General features: G+C 45.8%; 3 protein-coding genes across 4 annotated transcripts; 2 read left to right on the top strand and 1 right to left on the bottom strand.

The window, feature by feature from the left end:
• Positions 1-1,174: 1,174 nt before the first annotated feature.
• On the top strand, positions 1,175-8,682 carry TMEM55B (transmembrane protein 55B). The gene is made up of 8 exons (XM_006756778.1): positions 1,175-1,250; positions 5,277-5,354; positions 5,675-5,865; positions 6,250-6,356; positions 7,015-7,120; positions 7,302-7,354; positions 7,458-7,548; positions 8,483-8,682. The coding sequence occupies exons 1-8, from the start codon at positions 1,175-1,177 to the stop codon at positions 8,624-8,626; spliced, it is 846 nt and encodes a 281-aa protein (XP_006756841.1). The 3' UTR covers positions 8,627-8,682.
• Positions 8,683-9,106: 424 nt separating this feature from the next.
• On the bottom strand, positions 9,107-12,115 carry APEX1 (APEX nuclease (multifunctional DNA repair enzyme) 1). 2 transcript variants are annotated; one of them, XM_015559451.1, is made up of 5 exons: positions 11,838-12,115; positions 11,503-11,622; positions 11,100-11,293; positions 10,052-10,244; positions 9,107-9,872 (listed from the first exon to the last, which is right to left on the bottom strand). In XM_015559451.1, the coding sequence occupies exons 2-5, from the start codon at positions 11,558-11,560 to the stop codon at positions 9,355-9,357; spliced, it is 963 nt and encodes a 320-aa protein (XP_015414937.1). In that variant the 5' UTR covers positions 11,561-11,622; positions 11,838-12,115; the 3' UTR covers positions 9,107-9,354. The 2 variants fall into 2 exon arrangements, with proteins under 2 accessions (XP_015414937.1, XP_006756819.1); XM_006756756.2 differs by having other exon boundaries at positions 11,903-12,115.
• Positions 12,116-12,133: 18 nt separating this feature from the next.
• OSGEP (O-sialoglycoprotein endopeptidase) lies at positions 12,134-21,465 on the top strand. Its single transcript, XM_006756757.2, has 11 exons — positions 12,134-12,601; positions 14,975-15,094; positions 15,260-15,435; positions 17,602-17,697; positions 17,831-17,880; positions 18,023-18,101; positions 20,406-20,471; positions 20,554-20,644; positions 20,872-20,947; positions 21,041-21,139; positions 21,286-21,465. Exons 1-11 carry the CDS (start codon positions 12,487-12,489, stop codon positions 21,323-21,325), a joined length of 1,008 nt encoding a protein of 335 aa, XP_006756820.1. The 5' UTR covers positions 12,134-12,486; the 3' UTR covers positions 21,326-21,465.
• The last annotated feature ends 760 nt before the right edge of the window (positions 21,466-22,225 follow it).

Below are 22,225 nucleotides of genomic sequence, written 5' to 3'. Positions count from 1 at the left end.
TTCAAATTTTTTTTAAATTTATTTTTTTTTTTTTTTTTTTTTTACTGATTTCAGAGAGGAAGGGAACGGGAGAGATGGAAACATCAATGATGACAGAGGATCATTGATTGGCTGCCTCCTGCGCGCCCCCTACTGGGGATCGAGCCCACAACCCAGTCATGTGCCCTTGACTAGGAATCAAACCCGGACCTTTAAGTCCGCAGACCGACACTTTATCCACTGAGCCAAACTGGCTAGGGTCCTTCATTATATTTTTAAAGTTTTCTCTGGCTATTCTGACTAGAAATGATTTCTTTCCCTGAATTCATATTATACTGTTTAATTCATTTGTTATGAAGCACATGTTGTATCATGAATTTCTAGTATTGATTTTTCCATGTAATAAATGATTATGAGTGCTTATATTTTATACTGTTAATTTTTACATTATTATGTCACCATACCCAGAGTGTCAGTTTCTTAAGGAGTGCCTTTCACAAAGAGAAAATATTTAACAAATATTTTGCAGATGTATTGATTGCTGAAATTTTACCATTTATAGTAGGTTGAAAAACAACCAAAATATTTTGTGGCTCCTCTCACCAGGACTTGAAGTTCATTTCCTTACACCTTGAATCTGTGCAGGCCTTGTGACTTGATATGACCACTAGAATGTGGTAGGAATGAAGGACTTAAGATGCCTTTTCTCTTCTCCTTTCACCCTCTTGGACCGTCCTTCAAAGTACCACCATGTTATAAAGAAGCCCAACCAAGCCAGCACATATAACTACCAGAGATATGAATGAGGCCATCTTCGACCATTCAGTTTTTACAGTTACTCTGACTGCATGATCATGAATGAGCCCAGGGAGACCAATAATAGAACCATGCAGCCAACTTGCAGAATCATGAGGGAAAAAACACAGCACTTTGTTTGGGTGTTGTTCATTATACAGGATTAGATAATTGAAGACCAGAAGAGGCATTTCTCTCTTCCATACTGACAGGGTTTGTTTTCTACCTCTTTTATGACTCTTTTCACAACTTACCTTGCCTTCTAGGCATGTGTCTTCTAACCACTACCAGATTGTTATGTCACTGGGGTGAGACAGAATTTACTGATTTTAGATATCTTCTAAAGCACTGTGCCCAGAACTGTAGGGAGTGGATGTTGAGTACATTTGCAGAATAAGAAATGGCTCCTTCCAATGGAGACTTGGAACTCAAGTTTCAGAGGAATTTATCATCTACACTAATAAAAGAGAAAAATGGTAATTGGCATATGGCGCTACCATTTTCATTGGCTAATCAGGGCTATATGCAAATTAACTGCCAACTAAGATTGACAGTTAACTGCCAACAAAATGGCGGGTAATTTGCATATGTAGGCACAATGCAGGAAGGCAAAAGGGAAAGCAGGAAGAACCCCCCTGCCACTGACAGTAATCGGAAACCCAGGGGGGGGCTAAGAGCCATGATCGGAGAATCAGGTGCCTTTTCCGCCCTGGCCAGTGATAGCAGGAAGTAGGGGTGGAGCCAGTGATGGGAGCTGGGCACGGTCGAAGCTGGCAGTCCCAGGAGCTAGGGGTCCCTTGCCTGGGCCTAAAGCAGAGCTCACGATCGCGGGGCCGCTGCAGCTACAGGTCCCCGCTGCCCGGGCCAGATGCCTAGCCAGAGGCGTTAGGCCTGGACAGGGGCGGAGCCTGCAACTGCGGGGAGCTGGGGGGGCGGAGCAGGGGAATGGGGGGATATGATGGTCCCCTTGCCCAGGCCTGATGCCTGGGTCAGAGGCGTCAGGCTTGGGCGGGGGGTGGAGCAAGCGATCAGAGGGAGATGGGGGTCCCCTGCCCAGGCATGATTCCTGGGCCAGAGGCCTCAGGCCTGGGCGGGGGTCAGACCCAGTGATCGGGGGGAGATGGGGGTCCACTGTCCAAGCCTGACACCTCTGGCGGAGGCGTCAGGCCTGGGCAAGGGGCTGATCCGGTGATCAGAGGGTGATGGGGGTCTACGCCTCTGGCCGAGGCATCAGGCCTGGGCAAGAGGCAGAGCCAGCAATCGGAGGGGTCTGGGGGTCCCCTGCCCAGGCCTGACGCCTGGGCCAGAAGCATCAGGCCTGGGCTGGGGGCAGAACCAGTGATGGGGGGAAATGAGGGTCCCCTGCCCAGGCCTGACACCTCTGTCAGAGGCGTCAGGCCTGGGCAAGGGGCCAATCCTGTGATTGGAAGGTGATGGGGGTCAATGCCTGAGGCCTCCCAGTATGTGAGAGGGGGCAGGCTGGGCTGAGGGACACTCCCCCCCACACACACCCAGTGCATGAATTTCGTGCACCGGGCCTCTAGTATTACATAAATAAATATGTTCTTTATTATAAAGCAGTTTCATCATGAGAGCACTTGGACAGCCATTGTCCTTCCCTTAACCCTGTCCCACACCTATATGAAAAGGTTAGTCTGGCATTAAAAGCGATCTATAACAGGACATATTCAGGGATTATTCCATTATACTTTTCCTCCAGTGCCTCACATACCTGTCAGAGAGAACATTCTTTCTATTTGTTAATATTTACTTCTCCATTTACTTCTCTAGCCACATCCCTATATTTCACCCGCAGGAGCCCAAACTACCACTACTATTACTACTACTACTACTACTACTACAAAAAAAAAAAAAAGCGGCATTCTACTCACTCATTCCTAGAGGATCCTTGGTACTGTAGTACTGTATCTAATCCTCCATCTCTCCCACATTTTGATACACATAATACTAGATTTAAATGAACTTTAAGTAAGGCTTTGGTGAGGGTGGAAGAGTCACAAAAGGATAGGTTTTGTAATATGTGTGACCAAGATGCAAATAATAAACCTACTCCACCCCAGAGTGAACACTTGAGCAACTATGTGCTATAAACATCAGAAAAAGCGGCAGATTGGCCTGTCCCCTTGATTGGCTAGAGAATAATGGGAATAATGTAGTTATAACTATAACCCCTTGCCTATTTTTGTATCCAGAGGTCCTATGGTTCTTTAAGTGTCTGTGGGACAAAACTGCTGGGTGGATATTTACTTCTAAGTAGAAGCTGACTTGAAAACGCTGCCTCTAAACCTCAAAACCCAGGTGAAGTCTTCAGCACCTATAGCAGCTATAATGGCTGGGACAACAATACCTTTATTATTAAACATCTGGAAAGGGCTGCATTTTCCTCAATATTAGGCTCAGTGAAGAGGCTTCTAGCTAAACTGGTCTTCATCCTCAAAGTTGTTTTTTTTCAATTCCGTGTTGCCTCTCCTGTATAAGGCAGTCACGACTTGGGCTATGACCTGGGGCTGGGGGTGTAAGGTGGGGAACCCAGGTGTGGTTCAAGCTTCGACGAAGGCCACAGGAGGTTAGGGAAGGGGCCTGGCAGGGCACTATCATCAAAGGTTGAGTTTAGAGGTTACTGATAGACTCTCAGGGTTCTGTTTTGATTTCTGGAAAGGGGTAAGATAGAACCCTCATCTGAGGGGCTCTTCAGGGGGAAAGTGGCCATTCCAGCATTATTCTCAGTCAAGGAACCCCTGCATTTAATAGACCTGAGCTAAAGTATTCCTATTCGTAGCAATCAGATATTTTCCAAGAGCAGGAGCTGGAACCATCTCCATTTGATTTCCTGGTTCTACCTTCTCCTATGACAATGGGCCCTTCGTATCCTGTACTGACTTAACTAAAGGATGTTACTTAACATCATAAAACAACGATTCACTAAAGTGACTCACTTTTGAATTCCAGAATAACAGCCTACCCACTTTACCCTTACATAATCAAGGAAATCCTAAATTATTCCTTGCATAACAAAGCTATTCACCTTGACTGACTGCCCCTGCTCCACCCTGAAACATCCAATAAAGTTGAAACAAAGGAAAAAAGTTCCCTTTCCCTAAGCAGGGAAGAGGAAACCCACACATTTCACCTTTGCCTGGGTACCCATTTAGTAGAGCACCTGTAAGTTTTATCTGCTGTGCAAGTTAAGTATACACAGGTGAATATGAAGAACAGGAGAGTAGGTAGGTGGATTGGCTCTATGTTTAAACGCCTGAGTTACTTAAGATCGTTTCCAATACTTGTCATAGCAACCTCCATTGCAGTCTGGTGCCTGGGGGCAAAGTTGACACATTAGAAAGTCTCAAAACTGTCTCTTCTGCCAAACGAAAATATCCTTGGGCTTGATTGGTTAACTCAATAAAAAAAATAAAAAAACAACTTTCCATGCTGACGTGTTTAGGCTTGAGGGATCAGAAAATTGAGTAAAACTTTGAGATCTCCTTTAAGTGGTAGATGCAGACTCATAAAAAAGATACTCTCACAATTTAATTAGGGATAGGGGAAAGGTGAAATCTGCAGACCAGCTTCCAGGCGAAGCCAGTCTTGCGTCCGGTTCCAGAAGTGACTCCAAGAAAGACTGGGGTTATACTTCTAACGTTTTAAATCACTTCCTCGTGGTATATCTTTCACTGGCTTTTTACACGTTTTCTTTGAGCTCATTGTCTACAGACCCTCCTCTAGCTGCGCAGACATCCCAAGCTCCGCACTTTTCCACTGCCAGTTCCTCGAGCCACGCCTCCGGGTTCTGGAGCGAAATTCGGGCCAATAAACTTGCGCCCAAGGATCACAGGACGAGGGAATGGAAGCCTCCAGCCAATGGGATGCCAATCATAACCGCAAAGAGGGAGAAAACTTTTTAATGGTGTCTTTGGACCAATGAGGAGCAATGATCATGCCCCGCTCTGGGCGCGTAACAGAGGACTCGCGGCTTCCTGACACGTGACCAGTGAGTCGGACTGCCCCGCCCCACCTGCCGGCCTGGAGGTAGCGCGATGGGCCGCGCGGCCAATGGCTTGCTCCTCCTCTCATCACGTGCAGCTTTTGCAGGCCCAGCGGCCTTTCGGAAGGTCATATGACCTTTGACGTTTCTGCAACGCTCCCCAATAGTAGAGAAGAGCTGCCTCCACAGGACCAGGAATTGGTTCCTTTCCACGAATGATCACCCGGCGGGGGCGGGGAGAGCCTATCACGTGCTGCGGGACAGACCAGGGCGGGCAAAATGGTAAGAAAGACACTGTTTACTGAAATCCCAGAGGGAAATCAAAGCACCAAACAGAAAAACAAAGATCACTGGCTTAGTGGTGATACTGAATCAAATCCACAGCAGTTGATGGCTCAGAAATAAATAAGTTGCTTCAAAACTAAAAGTGGCAGTAACATTGCAAAAAGATCTATTTATTTATAATCTGGAACTAACAGGGTTTTTCCCCTGAGGCTAGTTGGATTTCCTTGGCCCGGGGGAGGCCTGACCCCCTCAGCACCACCCTACGGAGCCGGTAAACATGTCCCACCCCAGGGTAAGCCGGGTGGGTCCGCCGTGCTCCCGGGGGTACGCTGCCAGGCGGGAGGGGGCGGGGCCGCAGGTGGAGGGCGGGGCCCCAGCGTCAGGTGCGGAGCTGTTGCACTTGTGACAGGGCGAGGTTTTCTTCCTGCCCGATCGCCACCGGTTTGGAAAATGGAAGGGATTTCTGAGGAAGCTGATTGCAGGGCGGTGTGTAAGGAGCCCGCCGAGTGTGGTCAGAAGGATTGAGGACCAGAAAGCGATCCCTGACCCCGTGGAGCATCAATGGTGGTGTCTGCGAGTGATGGCAGCCCTTGTCTTTACCTTCCTCCCCAGCATTTCCCCCGTTCCCCGAGGGACACCCAGCCGTGTTGCCTGGGGATGACCCACCCCCCTACTCACCTCTGACCAGCCCAGACAGTGGGAATGCCCCCATGATCACCTGCCGAGTCTGCCAGTCTCTCATCAACGTGGAAGGCAAGATGCATCAGCATGTAGTCAAATGTGGCGTCTGCAACGAAGCCACCGTGAGTTATACATATATATATATATATATATAATACAATATAAATATACCCTGTTTCCTGGATCCTTTTTCTGATCCCTTGATTCTAGAGTCTAGAGACCCTGACCTTCAGCCAGCGCTCTTCATAAAACCCAGCTTTCAGTTCCAGGACTCTCATACAGCCCTTTCCCCAGAAGCCACTCACCAAAGCGAATGCTTACCATCCTTCACCTTCATGCCTATCCCAGATACTCATTTGCCAGTCTCGTGCTGTATGTCTTTCTTTCATTTCTTGGTCCTGGCTAAGACTTTTATCTGTCTGATCTCTCCCCAGAAGGTGTTTTTGGAGGAAATGAAAGGAATTGGGGTTAGAGGTTTGCTTACTGATATTCCTATTATTCTCTAGCCAATCAAGAATGCACCCCCAGGGAAGAAATATGTTCGGTGCCCCTGTAACTGTCTCCTTATCTGCAAAGTGACTTCCCAGCGAATTGCCTGTCCTCGACCCTACTGGTAAGAGGCATCAGGTGGGGAAGGGCATCAGTGGGGAAACCTGGAAAGCCCAGAAGGGATGAGTGGTTGGTTGTAGGGAATGTCAAGATGAGAGAGGCTGGTGTTTATTTAGAACAGCGGTTCTCAACCTGTGGGTCGCGACCCCTTTGGCGGTTGAACGTCCCTTTCACAGGGGTCGCCTAAGACCATCCTGCATATCAGATATTTACATTACGATTCATAACAGTAGCAACATTACAGTTAGGAAGTAGCAATGAAAATAATTTTATGGTTGGGTCACAACATGCGGAACTGTATTTAAAGGGCCAGAAGGTTAAGAACCACTGATTTAGAAGGAGAAAAGGCTAAGGACTGTTGTGACTCTAAAATGTTGTAGCCATCTTTCTCATCCTGCAATAAAAAGATGGGGATGAAATGGTGTACTTTAGGAAGATGGAGAGTTTGGGGGACTGGGTCAGTCATCCTGAGATAAAAGGGAAATTAGAGGCCTGTAGTGAAAGCAGTGCTCTTCCTCAAGGACTCTCTGGGATAGCATTGAGGAGCAGAGTATGTTAGGTGTACAGAGAAGTAGAGGATCATAGTGAGGCAGGGAGTGGGGGGTATGAAGGAGGGGTCCTTAGGATTAAAAACTTTTCAAACACTTCTTTTTCTTGTACAGCAAAAGAATCATTAATCTGGGGCCTGTGCACCCAGGACCTCTAAGTCCGGAACCTCAGCCCGTGGGTGTCAGGGTCATCTGTGGACATTGCAAGAATACTTTTCTGGTGAGGAGGGATCCTGGGAAGTCCTGGGGGAAAACCTTCCAGGAGGAATCATGAATGTGTTTCTGACTTAGGATAATGAATCCTGTTCCGTGAGAACCCATTTCCCACCCTCCCCTGCCCTAGGTCTCTCAAAATAGATGACCTTATACTATTAATTGGTTTCTCCCTTTTTTCTCCATAGTGGACAGAGTTCACAGACCGAACCTTGGCCCGTTGTCCTCACTGCAGGAAAGTGTAAGTGATTATGAGTGGCATCCTTGAGCTGGTAATCGGGTAAGGGGTAGAGTAAAAATTACAGGAACATTTCAAACATCCGTTTCTGTTTGCCTCCCCACAGATCATCAATTGGACGCAGATATCCACGAAAGAGATGTGTCTGCTGCTTCTTGCTTGGTTTACTCTTGGCAGTCACTGCCACTGGCCTTGCTGTGAGTAACTGATCTAACCCTTTATTCTTCAGCCTCATCTCTGTAGGCCAGTGATGGCGAACCTTTTGAGCTCGGCGTGTCAGCATTTTGGAAAACCCTAACTTAACTCTGGTGCCGTGTCACATACAGAAATTTTTTGATCTTTGCAACCATAGTAAAACAAAGATTTCTATTTTTGATATTTATTTTATATATTTAAATGCCATTTAACAAAAAAAATCAACCAAAAAAAATGAGTTCGCGTGTCACCTCTGACACACGTGTCATAGGTTCGCCATCACTGCTGTAGGCTAAGATTTGGGAATGGCTAACCTAAAAAAAAAGGGAAAGAAATCAAGGGTGTTGTGTTTGTGTTTTAATGTATAGATGAGCTGAAGTTGAGGTGACTGAATAATAGTCCTCGTTACTATGGGAGTAAAGAACAGCCATCTTCTTTTTTTTAAATATATTTTTATTGATTTCAGAGAGAGGGAGAGAAACATCAGTAATAAGAGAAAATCATCAATCAGCTGTCTCCTGCACATCCCACACTAGGGATTGAGCCCACAATCTCCCGGGCATGTACCCTGACCAGGAATTGAACCATGACCTCTCGTTCATAGGACAGCGCTCAACCATTGAGCCACACTGGCCGGGCCAGCCATCTTCTTTATGCAGAGAATAGGACAGTGGAGAAGTGGCTTAAGTTAGACGTTGCTATTTAGGAAACCTGGTGCAATTGTAAGACATTAAGAAAAACTGACAGATGTTTGGGATTGTTTGAGTATATTCCTGTCTAGGGGAAGGAAACTGAACTGGGCCCTTAAGCAGGTCCCTGAAGGTGGCTGCACATGGATAGGGAACAGGGATTGAAGCTTGTGTTACTGTTATTAGGGCTGCTAGAAGGTGGTGAGAGATCACAGTAACCCCATCATTCTTTCTTTTTCTTTGTCAGTTTGGGACATGGAAGCAAGCACGGCGATATGGAGGCATCTATGCAGCCTGGGCATTTGCCATCCTGTTGGCTGTTCTGTGTTTAGGGCGGGCCCTCTATTGGGCCTGTATGAAGGTCAGCCACCCTGTCCAGAACTTCTCCTGAGCCACAGGATGACCCACAGACTGTGCCTGGCCCCTCCCTGGTGGGGACAGTGACACTACAAAGGGAGCCAAGACAAAAGGCTCCCTTGGGCTTCTCTAAGAGGAGCCAAGCAGCTGCCTTCCTTTTCCCTGGGGAGTAGGAAGGAACCAGGCCCTCACCTAAGTTTGGAGGAGTAGATAAGACTACTGCAGGCCATCTGCTTTCCTCAGGAACTGATGGGTATATAACTATTTAATATGGGGTATGTTCCCCTAGTCCTGTGTTACCCTTAATCCCTCCTGCCAACCTTATCCCCAGCAGTAGTATATCACTGGGCTAGGTAGGGTTGCTGTGTTGGGGGAGGTTAAGGACTCATCCTGTGCTTGTAAATAAATAAGGTCATGACTCTGCCCTTTTCTAATTGTTAATCTGTATGTAAGACAAAAATGAGGAGGGGAATTTGTAGCTCCACAGAGAGGTAGAATACAAAGACAGCAAGGCTGAAACTATGGCTCTTTATTTTCACATGGACAGTTCAAAGGAAGTCATCAGTAGCTTGTTTAATGTAAAAAAAAAAGGAAGAAAAAGCCCTCCACACCAAAAAACAAAGCCTTGGGCTTAAAGGAAGCCCATCTGTCACTAGGAGCCTGGCTGAAGGGTAACACGGTGCAGAATTCTCTTGAAAGCAAAGAAGTTTTAAAGCTAATTTAGGGGCTTATTTCCCAGGCTTAAAATGATTTGGGGAAGTATCACAGTGCTAGGTATAGGGTGATGGGACAGTGGTCACTGCCCAAAGCCTTGGAACGGATCTTGCTGTCACACAAAGCAGGTAACAGAGAATGAGACACCAGAAAGTAATCAAGGCGCCAACCAACGTTTTTAGATCGAGCATTCATCATATAGGTCCAAAAGGTATAGGCATAAGCGGTGTTGGGGTAGAGGTGCCGGAAACTATCAGCCAGTGGCACAGCCTGCAGCAATTCCCCAAAGCCTTGCCGCTCTTGTGGGGTGAAGCCAGCATTCTTTTTGTTTCCCTTGGGATTGCGAAGGTCAATCTCTTCATGAGCCACATTGAGGTCCCCACACAGCACAAGGGGCTTGCGGGAAGCCAAGTCCTTCAGGAACTTGCGAAAGGCTTCATCCCAGCGCTGTCGGTACTCCAGGCGCACCAGACCTCGGCCTGCGTTAGGTACATAGGCTGTTACCAGCACAAATGCGTCATATTCAGCCACAATCACTCGGCCTTCCTGATCATGTTCCTCCTCGCCTGGAGAAATGAAACAGTATCAGTACAGAAAAGCGTAAGGGGAAACTTTTTTTTTTTTAATGAAAGTATAAATAAGCAAAGGGAAAGTAGCAAATAAAGGAATCAAGAATCGGGGCTGGAGTGGGGTATTAGCAATTAGTTTGAAAGTGCGCAGGCATTAGGAATCAGTAGGCTCTCACCAATGCCATATGAGACCTTGAGTGGGCACTGGCGAGAGAGTAGGCCCACACCACTGTACCCTTCCTTGTCTGAAGGAGCAGACCAGTACTGATGGGATAATCCAGGCAGCTCTTGAAGTTCAGCTGGTAGTTTATTCTCTGAACATTTGGTCTCTTGCAAGCACAGGATATCTGGGGCTTCTTCCTTTACCCACTGGGTAAAATGAAAGGTATAAAAGATGGTATCAATACAGTGGGTATTTATTGAATCTGCTAAGTACTAGAGATAAACAGGAGGTAGGGTCCCTGTGCATCAAGGAGATCAACAGTCTAGCACCGTGGTCGGCAAACTGCGGCTCTCGAGCCACATGTAGCTCTTTGGCCCCTTGAGTGTGGCTCTTGCACAAAATACCACGTGCAGGTGCAGACGTACAGTGCGATTGAAACTTCATGGCCCATTCACAGTAGTCGGTTTTTGGCCTGGACGAGTCTATTTTGAAGAAGTACTGTTGATATTTGGCCCTGTTGACTAATGAGTTTGCCGACCACTGGTAGTACAATAATCAATTAGATAACTGGTAACTAATGGAAGAAGGCTTACATGCAACCCTGTGGAGATAGTGTTTTTTTCTATAGAGAGTGGATAGCTAAGATTTTTTTAAGCATTAGTTATTTATTTAGTTTTTAAAATTTATTAAGGTAATATTGGCCAATAAGATGTCTCAATAGTACAATTATATAATATAGCATCTGTGAATTGCATTGTGTAAGCACTATTTAAAAACAAAATACGCTGGAGATAAAAATGGAGCAAGTCCAGTAAGATATTTTTCAATATGGTGGGGAAGAGATGAAGACATTAAACGTTTAAGGCAATGGAATGGATAGGCAGGAAATGGTTGGTATGACTTGGTGCAGCCCCTCCTTATACCTCTCCCACACACACACACACAAAAACTATAAAAAAAATAAACCTGCATGGTGGGTAATAAAATGGGAAAAGGTACTTACACCCCAAGATCATTCAATACTAAAGACTGTCTCTTTCCCCTCCTTGATTTCCACTCACATCTAATCCTTTCTTCTTAATCCAGGCTCGGAGCCCATCCACATTCCAGGAGCAGATCTTGAGGGTGGCTGATTTGCCACTGGGCGAGGTCTTCTGATCTGGGGGGTCCTCATATAGGACTGACCCCTCTCCTGCTGCCTCTTTTTCATTTTTCTTTGCTCCTGCTCCCGCCTTATGCTTCTTGGCCTCTGGTTCTACAAAATAAGTAATACGTAGTGATAAAAGTTGGCGGTAACCAACTTTCATCGGCGGTTAACTATAGGCCCACGGAGAGCCTGCAGTTGCCGCGCGTTCTTCAAACTGCAAAAATGTGGTGCGTCGGTCCGTACTTTACGTTTATCGGATACATTAGAAGCACCACCATCACAGCCTCCAGGGAGAGGGGGTCATTTCACTCTCTTACCAATCTTGGGCTCTTCCCCGTCTTCAGCCACCGCTCCCTTTTTCCCACGCTTCGGCATCACTGAAACGCACGCCCTCCTGCACCAGGTCGCGCGGCCGAGCAGTATTTTCACCGCCTTGCCTAACGATGCAAATAAATGGTGAAGGCAGCTAAAGCTGGGGAAAGGCTCCTCCCGAGAGCGGCGCGTTATCTCTGAATCCCTTCCCCGCCTCCACGCGCCATAGGCTCCTTAGCCCCTCACCCACAACACGAGATCCTTCCACAGTGATCTATGGACCCTCCTACGAGATCTCCCCTCGGCCAATCGAGGGCCTTAATCAAGGGCCCCGGCTTACGCCAGCCGGTCAGACGTCCAGAAAAGCCCTTCTGATGGGCGAAAGAACAGCAGCCGGTATCTGACCTGCTCAAGTTGCCGCCGGGAGCCTTCCTACCCGAGCACAAAGAATGGAGCACGCCGTGCCCCCACGTGGGTAACTGGCGTGGTCACGTGGCCTGGGGCGTCCCCGCGTAGCGCAGCAATGCCCGCGATTAGTCTGTCTGGCACCACGTGACGGAGAACCTAGGCCCGCCCTTCTCCGGAGTCTCCAGGGGACTAAGGCCCCAGCCCTCCATTCTCGGGCTGTTTATCCGTGTGCCCGCTGCACGACTCCTCCTGCCGCCCCGACCGGAGGGCCCAGCGCTGCGCAAGAGAGAAAATCAATCAGTGGAGAAGGCTGGGCTGGACCCCCGGAGAGCGGCAAAGCAGCGGGTAGGCGTGCCAGGAGCGGATGCGGGCTCAGCGTCCCTGGCAGTTAGCTGGACAGGTTCCTGAAGGGGCCTTGACGAGTCGCCGTGACGACGGGGGCGGGACGGCGCGGCGAGCGGAGTTGTTAGGTGCCGGGGCGCTGAGCTGCTGCGGGCTCCTACGTTTGCGCACAGAGCGGCGAGGCTGCCGCGGCCTCAGTGTTAGCTAGGGTCCTGCGCTGTGTTCTCCCCGCTTCGGCCATGCCCACCGTGCTGGGTTTTGAAGGCAGCGCCAACAAGATCGGCGTGGGAGTGGTGCGGGACGGCGCGGTGCTGGCAAACCCGCGGCGCACTTACGTCACGCCCCCGGGCACGGGTGAGTCGGGAACCTAAAGAGCGCGCTGCCTCGCCCACCGTCGTGTTCCATCTTCCTAAACGCTAGCGAAGTGGGGCGTGGAGCGCATTGTCCCCTCGTAGGGTTTTTGATTCGAGGCTCTGAGATGATGTGACGTTTCTTAACGTCACAAAGCTGATGGCTGTGAGTCACAGGCACTTGTACCTGGAGCTTCAGGGTTCGTTCAGCTTTTAGTGAGTGCCTTTTAGGTGCTAAGTGTCAGTCGGCTGGCTGTTGGGTACAAAATAGTTGCATACGAAAGCAGATGTGATGAGCCTGCTATGGACATCGACACGTAAACAACACTTTATGATAAATAGTATAACAAACTAATATAGATATAAGAAGTTCCAGAATGAGTGTAAAGGCTCCCAGTTTCGGTGTCAGGCAGAACTGGCTGGCTTTACAATATTCATGGTCAATATGTGCTTTGGGGATTCTTTACTCTTACAATGGGAATAATGCCTGCATCATGGGGTCTTGAGAATCAAAGTGCCTGTCACATTACAACTTTTAATAAATACTATTTGTAAGTTATGATGTTATATCATGCCTACCCGCTCTAAAATCACCTGTATATGTATAGGAGAGGGCAACTGACGTGTGTGTGCCCAAAAAGGCTCCCTGAGCAGGTGATGTTGTGATAGGTTACTCATTAGAAATATATGTATGTTTAGTACTCACTGTTCTAGGCATTTTAACAACGGGAATGCAAAGATGAATTAAAGGGCTAATGTTGGGAGACGCTCAGAGTTGAACTGGGGAAACTACAAGTAACCATAATGCTATAATTGTTACATGCAGTTCTAAGTATTTTTGCCACAAACATTGTCACTGCACAACCCATTGACCTTAAGGCAATTTCACTATAAAAGATAAAATAACTGGTTGACAGTTTGGTTAACATTTGGCAGACTTAAGGTATTTCAGCTAGTTGACAGTTTGGTTTCATTTCTCCATTGAGGAAATTGTTGCAGTTACTTCCATTTTTATATTAAAGAAATCATAGTCCTCATAATGGTCTCTACAGTGATGAGTAGATATGGGAATCTTCAAATAGTGGATGATGATAACTATATATAAGCCAGATTGCACAGTTATGTGTAAGTCAGATTGCATACTATACTGGAAAATGATAATTTATCAGTTTGCAAATCCTTTGTGAGCAATCTTCCCTCCCACCCATCAAAACCAAAAGTTTACCACACAATAGCAAATATAAAAGAGGCGGCTACTAATTCACAACAGTCTTTTTTTAAAAAAATATATTTTATTGATTTTTTTGCAGAGAGGAAGGGAGAAGGATAGAGAGTTAGAAACATCGATCAGCTGCCTCCTGCACACCCCCCACCGGTGATGTGCCTGCAACCAAGGTACATGCCCTTGACCGGAATCGAACCTGGGACCCTTCAGTCCACAGGCCGACTCTCTATCCACTGAGCCAAACCGGTTAGGGCTCACAACAGTCTTTGAGAGCATTAGTTACCGGTTTGGCTCAATGGATAGAGCGTCAGCCTGCAGACTGAAGGGTCCCAAGTTCGATTACTGTCAAGGGCACATCCCAGGTTGCAGGCTTGATCCCCCAGTAGGGGGCATACAGGAGACAGCTGATCAATGATTCTCTCTCATCATCATTGATGTTTCTGTCTCTCTGTCTCTCTCCCATCCTCTCTGAAAGCAATAAAAATATATTTTTTTAAAAAAATTATTGATTTCTTTAGCTGAAACTGATACCTCTCTTAATGAAGGAAGAATTATAGCGAAAACAGAAAAATGTGATGCCAAAGAAGGAGATAAAATCAACAGACGGGAAAAAAAGTATAATACTGTGAACAAAATACTTAAAAGACAATGTATTTTTATCTTTTACAATAAAGTGTTTTTAATTTTGTTATTAGTGTTTCATGTTTCCGTGCTCCTCTATTATTTTCCATTATTTTATCTTTTACTTTGCAATTGCCTTAAGGCCAAGTAGTTGTGCTGCAAAATGTTTTTGGAGGAAATGCTTGTGGCAAAGATGTTACAGTAAACAGGCTCATGATGAAAATACTGGGCATGGTTAAATACAATATTGTGATCATGCACAGGGTTTGTAGGGTCACAGAGAAGATCACCAAAGGATATGAAGTAAGTGTCACTTGGATTGAGTCCTAAAGGCTAAGAAGAAGAAGGGCATTTTGCAGGGGGTGGTCATCCTAGCTGAACAGACTGGCAATAGTATATCTGAGCAACCTAGAAGACAGGATGCTTGAGGAGAGTGAAAGAGACTCGTCTTACTACTAAATCGCCTGTCTTGGATTGCTGTGTACCTTTTCTACCAAAAACCTCTATGATCTCTGCCTTCTGTTCTTCTAGGATTTCTTCCAGGTGATACTGCCAGGCACCACCGAGCTGTTGTTCTGGACTTGCTGCAGGAGGCACTAACAGAGGCTGGCTTAACCTCCCAGGATATTGACTGCATTGCCTACACCAAAGGTATGGCAGGGTGAGTGGTGGGTAATGGAAGAATATACCTAGAACTTGGCTATGTCAAAATACCTGAAGTTTGCCTCTGCTACCATCACTACCTCAGCCCTATCTCTCATATTTCCTGCTTCCTCAATCTCTAAAGGATTCTGTCTCCCATTTCAATCTCCCTAGGCCCTGGCATGGGTGCCCCACTGGTTTCTGTGGCTGTTGTGGCCCGTACTGTGGCCCAGCTGTGGAATAAGCCATTGCTAGGAGTGAACCACTGTATAGGCCACATTGAAATGGGCCGCCTCATCACTGGAGCCACCAGCCCAACTGTGCTGTATGTCAGTGGAGGAAATACACAGGTATTTAGAATACTCCACCATTTCTTCTTAATTTCTGAGGGACTATGCCAGCACCTTTCATGCTCTACCTGAGTGGCAGGGACTGAAAGAACAAAGCTGGGCTCGTTTGAACCTAAACTGTGGCACACTAGAAAATCCACAATACAGTTTGTAACACTGCAGATTTGGGCAGGATAATCAGAATAAAGTTACTTTTATGTACAAAGATAAGGAATTTCCTTAGAAAATGAAAGAATGGTAAGGATTGAAGCCCTCAAAGGATTTTCAATGTCATTATTCTGAAGCTAATTTTTGTACAGATCTTAGCAATTAAAACTAAGGGACACTACATGATTTGTTTCTTTATAACAATTATGTGTTTTGTTTGCATTACTGGTAGAAATATATAGAAGTTATTTTAAGGGTATAAAAATATAAGTAATTTTTAAAAAACTTTATAAATGGTTGAAGATATTTTAAGTTTATAAGGGAAGTCATGGTTGTTTGGGATGCTTTATAAGACCTTTTTAGGTTGGGATTGGAGAACTCCATCTTTTTTTCCCAAAGAACACCTGATGGAGTTATTGTCAGAAATAGTCATTGTCCCCAGCCTATGAAAGGGTTATGTTCTAAAACTGCATTGTGTGAAATAGTTATTAAAGATGAAGCACACATTCCCATGAAAATAATGTGAGAACTTTAACAGTTAGAGGGCACGTAGTTGTTTGAGGCCTGAAGGATGATATGCAAGGTTAGGGAATTGGGGTGTGGAAAGTAGCAATGGAGGCTTACAAGACTTAAGAGGCTTAGGGTTCATTTCCTGGTCAAAGGCACATACCTCTGTTGCAGGCTCAATCCCTGACCCTGATCAGGGCAGGTGCAAGAGGCAGCTAATCGATGTGTCTCTCTGTGTGTGTCTCTCCCCCTCCCTTTCACTCTCTCTAAAAAAAATTTTTAAAAATGGAAAACTATCCTCGGGTGAGGAGTAACAAAAAAAGGAAGAACAACAGAGGCAGGAAAATTTCCTTCCCCTTTTCTCACTAGCCTTTTTTTTTTCTTTTTCACCTTCACCCGAGGATATGTTTTTATTGATTTTTAGAGAGGGAAGGAAGTGGGAGGAGAGAGAAAGAAAGAAACAAACATCAATCGGTTATCTCCACTGGGGACCGAACCCATAACCTAGGTATGTGACTTGACCAGGAATTGAACCCCCAACCTTTTGCCGCACGGGATGACGCTCCAGCCAACTGAGCCACCCAGCCAAGGCTGTCAACCAGCCCTTTGACAGAGTAAAATCTACATCAGAGTGCAAGGAAGTCCTGAGCAGCACCAGGGGGGAAGAGACTTCTCTGGTCCCTAGGAAACACTCACTGCCAAAAATATGAAGCCTATGTGTCAGTGGGTGCAATGTTTCTGTGCTAGAAGTTGGCCACATAGGAAGAATGGACATAGTTGATTGCCAGGGTTAAGTTGGATCAGCCATCAACCTGACCCAATATGGGATTTTTGAGGGTTTTGTTTTTTGTTTTTTGTTTTGTTTTTACCAATACCTCTTCTCATGTTTACAAATAGTACTGCTCTGATAGGATACTCTAAAACCGGAGTCCTCAAACTACGGCCCGCGGGCCACATGCAAATACAAATATTGTATGTGTTCCCGTTTTGTTTTTTTTACTTCAAAATAAGATATGTGCAGTGTGCAAAGGAATTTGTTCATAGTTTTTTGTGTGTTTTTTTTTTAAACTATAGTCCGGCCCTCCAACGGTCTGAGGGACAGTGAACTGGCCCCCTGTTTAAAAAGTTTGAGGACCCCTGCTCTAAAAGGACTCTGGTTCCCTGTCTTAAGCAGGAAAGCCTGTTCCTTAGTCTGTCCCCTGTCAAGACTGCTTTTAAGGGATATGTCAGGAATCTCCAAGCTAGAAAAATGTATTTGAAGTGACAGTTTGCTTCTGCCCTGATCATTTTTTATAGATTAGGAATCTGCACTGGGAATATTCAAGGTATATGTGAGCTTCTTCTCAGATAAGAGCTGCAAAAAATATCCACTCAGGGTTTGGCAAAGCACTTTCTATTTCTTATTGGATGCTCTAGTGGCCATGTTGATCCTCCTCTGCTGTATTCTTCCCCAAAGCCAACTACTCCTCTTTACAGACTTGAGGTTTTCATGGACATCCTCATCACCCTTAGGTGATTGCATATTCAGAACATCGTTACCGCATCTTTGGGGAAACCATCGATATTGCTGTGGGTAATTGTCTGGATCGTTTTGCTCGAGTGCTGAAGGTAAGCCATCAGGTGCAGAGAACATAAAATGTGGATGACTTTTGGGGGAGCCATGGAAATGGAGGGAGAAAGTAGTAAATTTGCTTCTTATGCTTCCTGGATATCTGACTGCATCGTCTTTTTTATTTGCTAGATTTCTAATGACCCAAGTCCAGGCTACAACATTGAGCAGATGGCAAAGCGGTAAGGGGCATAAGGTGGAAGGAGGCTGGCTGGTGGGGTTTCTGGCATTTTCTTATATATACATTAATGAGGTTTGGGAGGGGCTTCGGAGGGTGAGCAACCAGCTGACTACAGGCTTAGTGCCTCATGTACTCCCACATAGAGGCAAGAAGCTAGTTGATCTGCCATACACTGTAAAAGGAATGGACGTCTCATTCTCAGGGATCCTGTCTTTCATTGAGGTGAGTGTGGAAGAGGTGAGAAGATGGGCACTTGCATGCTTTTTAACAAAGCATATCTGTTTTGCTCACCATAGTATTTCCTGCATATAGCATAGTACTGCCCATATTTGATGCTGAATAAATTCATTCAGCAATTATTTATTGAACTAGAGGCCCTGTGCACGGATTCATGCATGGGTGTGGTCCCTCAGCCTGGCGGGTGATCAGAGCCATCTCGCCCAGTCGGATCGGGCAGATGGGACCCAACGAGGGCTCCAGGGTATGTCTGGCCCTCTCACCCCAGTCCCCATTGGCCGGACCCCAGCAGCAAACTAACTTACCGGTTGGAGTGTCTTCCCCCTAGTGGTCAGAGCTTGCATTCTAACAGGAGATGGATAAAGGAACAAAACAAAAAGGGAAGAAAGGGGAAAACAATAAAATATAAAGGGCTGCATAGTGGTAAGTGTGATGAAGAGAAATGTAGCAGGGTACGGGAGGGGTAGGGAGTGGTGCCAGGGCAGGTATTCATAATTATTGGATCTTGAATGAATGCTGCCCATTCTGTAGTTTGGTGCCAATGAAGGACAAACTGTGTGGTCAATTGAATTGTGGTGAAACCTGGTGATCCTCCAAGTGCAGGAATTTTTATTCTCATGGCGTCTGCCAGACCACTGTTCATTGTTTTATCTGTTTCCCCACCATTTTTTTTCCTAATTAAATTTATTGGTTGACATGATCATATAGGTTTCAGGTGTGGCTTTCTATGTTACAAAAATCTGTATTTTGCACTGTGAGCCCAGCCCCCAAGGTCAAACCTTCTGTCACCATATATTAGGACCCTTTTCTCTCCTCCCCTTCCGCTCCCCCTGGCAACCACCACACTGCTGTTTGTGTGCACAAGTTTCAGTTTTATATCCCACATATGAGTGAAATCATACAGTTCTTAGCTTTTTCTGACTTATTTTTTTTATCTTTTTTAAAACTATTTTTTAAATTTTCTTTATTGATTAAGGTATTACATATGTGTCCTTATCCTCCCATTGCTCCCCCAGCTCATGCCCTCACCCCCCTGGTGTCTGTGTCCATTGGTTATGCTTATATGCATGCATACAGTCCTCTGGTTGGTCTCTCCTCTTTAACCCTCCCTTCCCCTGCCTGAGGTTTGATGGTCTGATTGATGCTTCACTGTCTCTGGATCTGTTTTTGTTCATCAGTTTATGTTCATTATATTCCACAAATGAGTGAGATCATGTGATATTTATCTTTCTCCAACTGACTTATTTCACTTAGCATAATGCTCTCCAGGTCCAGCATAATATTCTCAAGGTCCATCTATGTTGTTGCACATGGTAGTATTTCATTCTTTCTTATGACTGTGCAGTATTCCATTGTGTATATGTACCACATCTTCTTTATCCAGTTTTCTTTGCTCTTTGGTTGTTTCCATGTCTTGACCACCATGAATAATGCTTCAATGAACATAGGGTTGCATATATCTTTTTGAATACATGATTTTGAGTTTTTCGGGCATATACACAGGAGAGGGATTGCTGGGTCATACGGTAGCTCTATCCTTAATTTTTTAAGGAATCACCAGACTGCTTTCCATAGTGGTTGTACCAGTCTGCATTCCCACCAGCAGTGAATGAGGGTTCCCTTTTTTCCACAACCTCTCCATCACTTGTTACTGCTTGTCTTGTTGATAATGGCCACTCTGCCAGGTGTGAGGTGGTATCTCATTGTGGCTTTGATTTGCATTTCCCTGATTGCCAGTGAGGTTGAACATCTTTTCATATACCTATTGGCTATTCGTATGTCATATTGAGAGAAGTGTGTATTCAGGTCCTCCGCCAACTTTTTTTTTTTTTAATATATTTTATTGATTTTTTACAGAGAGGAAGGGAGAGGGATAGAGAGTTAGAAACATCAATGAGGGAGAAACACCGATCAGCTGCCTCCTGCACATCCCCTACTGGGGATGTGCCCGCAACCAAGGTACATGCCCTTGACTGGAATCGGGGCTTAGTCACCTGGGGGACTTTTAAAGAGATAGAGAAAATAAATTCCCAAACCTCCAGAAGCCGAATTCGTGGGGTGCCCTCCCCGACCAGGTGATTTTAAATGCAGTTAGGTCTGGGGATCCAAGTGCAGTCTCACCAGCAACTTGAACATCACCCGGAACCTTTTAGAAACGCGGGCTCCCGCCCCACCTCCACACTGGAATCAGAAGCTCTGAGGGGTGGGGCCAGCAGTGTGTTAACATTTTGATTGTGTTGTTTGTTTGGTGTTGAGTTTTATGAGTTCTTTTTCCCCCTTTAATTATAGGATGTAGCCCAGCGGATGCTGGCCACAGGCGAGTGTACTCCTGAGGATCTGTGTTTCTCCCTGCAGGTAATGGAGTAAAAGCTGGGACAGAAAGCTGGGGCTAAGTTGGGATTCCCTCTGATGTTTTCCCCTTGTCTGTCCCTCACAGGAAACTGTGTTTGCAATGCTGGTAGAGATCACAGAGCGGGCCATGGCACACTGTGGCTCCCAGGAGGCCCTCATTGTGGGAGGTGTAGGGTGTATGTATCATTGGGCTCTTTCCTATTCTTGGGCATGTGCGTCTCCCTCCTGATAGTTTAAATCTGAGGGCTTGGGGAAATTACCAGCTTTATTTCTTATCCTATGCTTCCCAATCCTTGCCCCCTAGGATCCATACATCACTTTCCTAATTAAATGCACATGCGGCATACAGCTAGACTGGAGAAATGGCTAAACTAAGTTAACCCTACCCACCACCTCGTCATAGGTAATATGAGACTACAGGAAATGATGGAGACAATGTGCCAGGAACGTGGAGCCCGGCTTTTTGCCACAGATGAGAGGTAAAGGTCCTTGTACTTTCTTGACTTTTTTCTCCAATTACTGTAGTTTTCTACTTTCAGATCCCAAATTTCATATTTCTTTTTCCTTCCCAGATTCTGCATTGACAATGGAGCCATGATAGCCCAGGCTGGCTGGGAGATGTTCCGGGCAGGACACAGGACTCCCCTCAGTGAATCTGGGGTCACGCAGAGGTAAGGACCCCCTTGGAGGGGGTACATAGTATTATATGGGAGGTCGGCAAAAATCAGCACATCAGAGGGTCCAGAACCATGAGAGCGGAGAAGAATAGAAGATGTTAAAGGATGGCCATCCACCAAGTTTTTCCTATTTTTCACAGGTATCGGACAGATGAAGTAGAAGTCACCTGGAGGGACTGACAGGGTGAACAGGATCAGAGTAGATAGTGCCCTAAGTGGAGCCCATTATTTCTATCCTGATGGGAGACCTGGCCAGGCTATGGACTCCCCATCATTTGAATCTCAAGGTGACTCAGCAATAAAATATTTTTGGTTTTGTATGTTGGTAATTGGCTTGTGTTTTTGAGGAACAATATGGAGATGGCACTGAATAAATTGGTGGTGGTGGTGTGAATGGATAAGGAGCAAAGGTCAGAGCAGCATAGCCTTGGGGATTGCTACTCTGAAGCAAAGATTGAGGGGATATCTTAGGCCCCCTTCTAACATCCCCTTAATAGTGGTATCATAACTAATATTTTAGTTCAGGCCTTGTGCTAACTGCTTTACATTCATCATCTCATTTAAATTCTTTGAAATAGGTGCTCAGGACTTCCTTCAAAATAGCCTGGAGCCAGGTCTAATTGCATACTAATTTATAATAAGAATAAAACTGCCCTGCCCTGGCCAGGTGGCTCAGTTGTATGGAGTGCCATCCTGTACACAAAGGTTACATGTGGGCTCGATTCCCTGTCAGGGCACATACCCTGGTACAGGAGGCAACCGATCAATGTTTCTCTCCCTTTCTCTCTCTCTAAAATTAATGAAAACATATCCTCTGGTAAAGATAAAAAAATGAATAAAACTGTCACTCCTACATGCAGGCTTGAAGGGGGGCCCCAGGTACACAAATCTTGTGAGAATTAATACCGTGATGCCCTTTATCTTGTTTACGTCACTCACCATAAGAAGTCCCAAACTACCGAGTCATCTCTCATCTTTTAGACTAATAACCATTACTCTTCACCCTCTTCTTTGTCCCCATCTACCTTCCTCTCCTAACTTCCGGAATCCTTTTGTGCTCTTTTCAACTAATGGCCAGTT

This window comes from Myotis davidii, unplaced genomic scaffold, assembly GCF_000327345.1.
Source record: "Myotis davidii unplaced genomic scaffold, ASM32734v1 scaffold594, whole genome shotgun sequence".
In the NCBI taxonomy this organism is placed as follows: Eukaryota; Metazoa; Chordata; class Mammalia; order Chiroptera; family Vespertilionidae; genus Myotis; species Myotis davidii.
Note: the sequence above shows the minus strand (reverse complement) of the source record. Positions and strands in the feature narration are given on the sequence as shown.

What these genes read in the sequence shown, in the direction of transcription:
- TMEM55B (XM_006756778.1), top strand. Translation starts at nt 1,175, where the DNA reads ATGGCTCCTTCCAATGGAGACTTGGAACTCAAGTTTCAGAGGAATTTA. An exon ending in ATTGCAAGAATACTTTTCTG is followed by an intron (nt 7,121 to 7,301) that starts GTGAGGAGGGAT and finishes TTTTCTCCATAG; the next exon opens with TGGACAGAGTTCACAGACCG. An exon ending in TGTCCTCACTGCAGGAAAGT is followed by an intron (nt 7,355 to 7,457) that starts GTAAGTGATTAT and finishes GCCTCCCCACAG; the next exon opens with ATCATCAATTGGACGCAGAT.
- APEX1 (XM_015559451.1), bottom strand. Translation starts at nt 11,560, where the DNA reads ATGCCGAAGCGTGGGAAAAAGGGAGCGGTGGCTGAAGACGGGGAAGAG. An exon ending in TTAAGAAGAAAGGATTAGAT is followed by an intron (nt 10,245 to 11,099) that starts GTGAGTGGAAAT and finishes CATTTTACCCAG; the next exon opens with TGGGTAAAGGAAGAAGCCCC. An exon ending in CAAGGTCTCATATGGCATTG is followed by an intron (nt 9,873 to 10,051) that starts GTGAGAGCCTAC and finishes TCATTTCTCCAG; the next exon opens with GCGAGGAGGAACATGATCAG.
- OSGEP (XM_006756757.2), top strand. Translation starts at nt 12,487, where the DNA reads ATGCCCACCGTGCTGGGTTTTGAAGGCAGCGCCAACAAGATCGGCGTG. An exon ending in CTGCATTGCCTACACCAAAG is followed by an intron (nt 15,095 to 15,259) that starts GTATGGCAGGGT and finishes CAATCTCCCTAG; the next exon opens with GCCCTGGCATGGGTGCCCCA. An exon ending in ATTGAGCAGATGGCAAAGCG is followed by an intron (nt 17,881 to 18,022) that starts GTAAGGGGCATA and finishes ACTCCCACATAG; the next exon opens with AGGCAAGAAGCTAGTTGATC.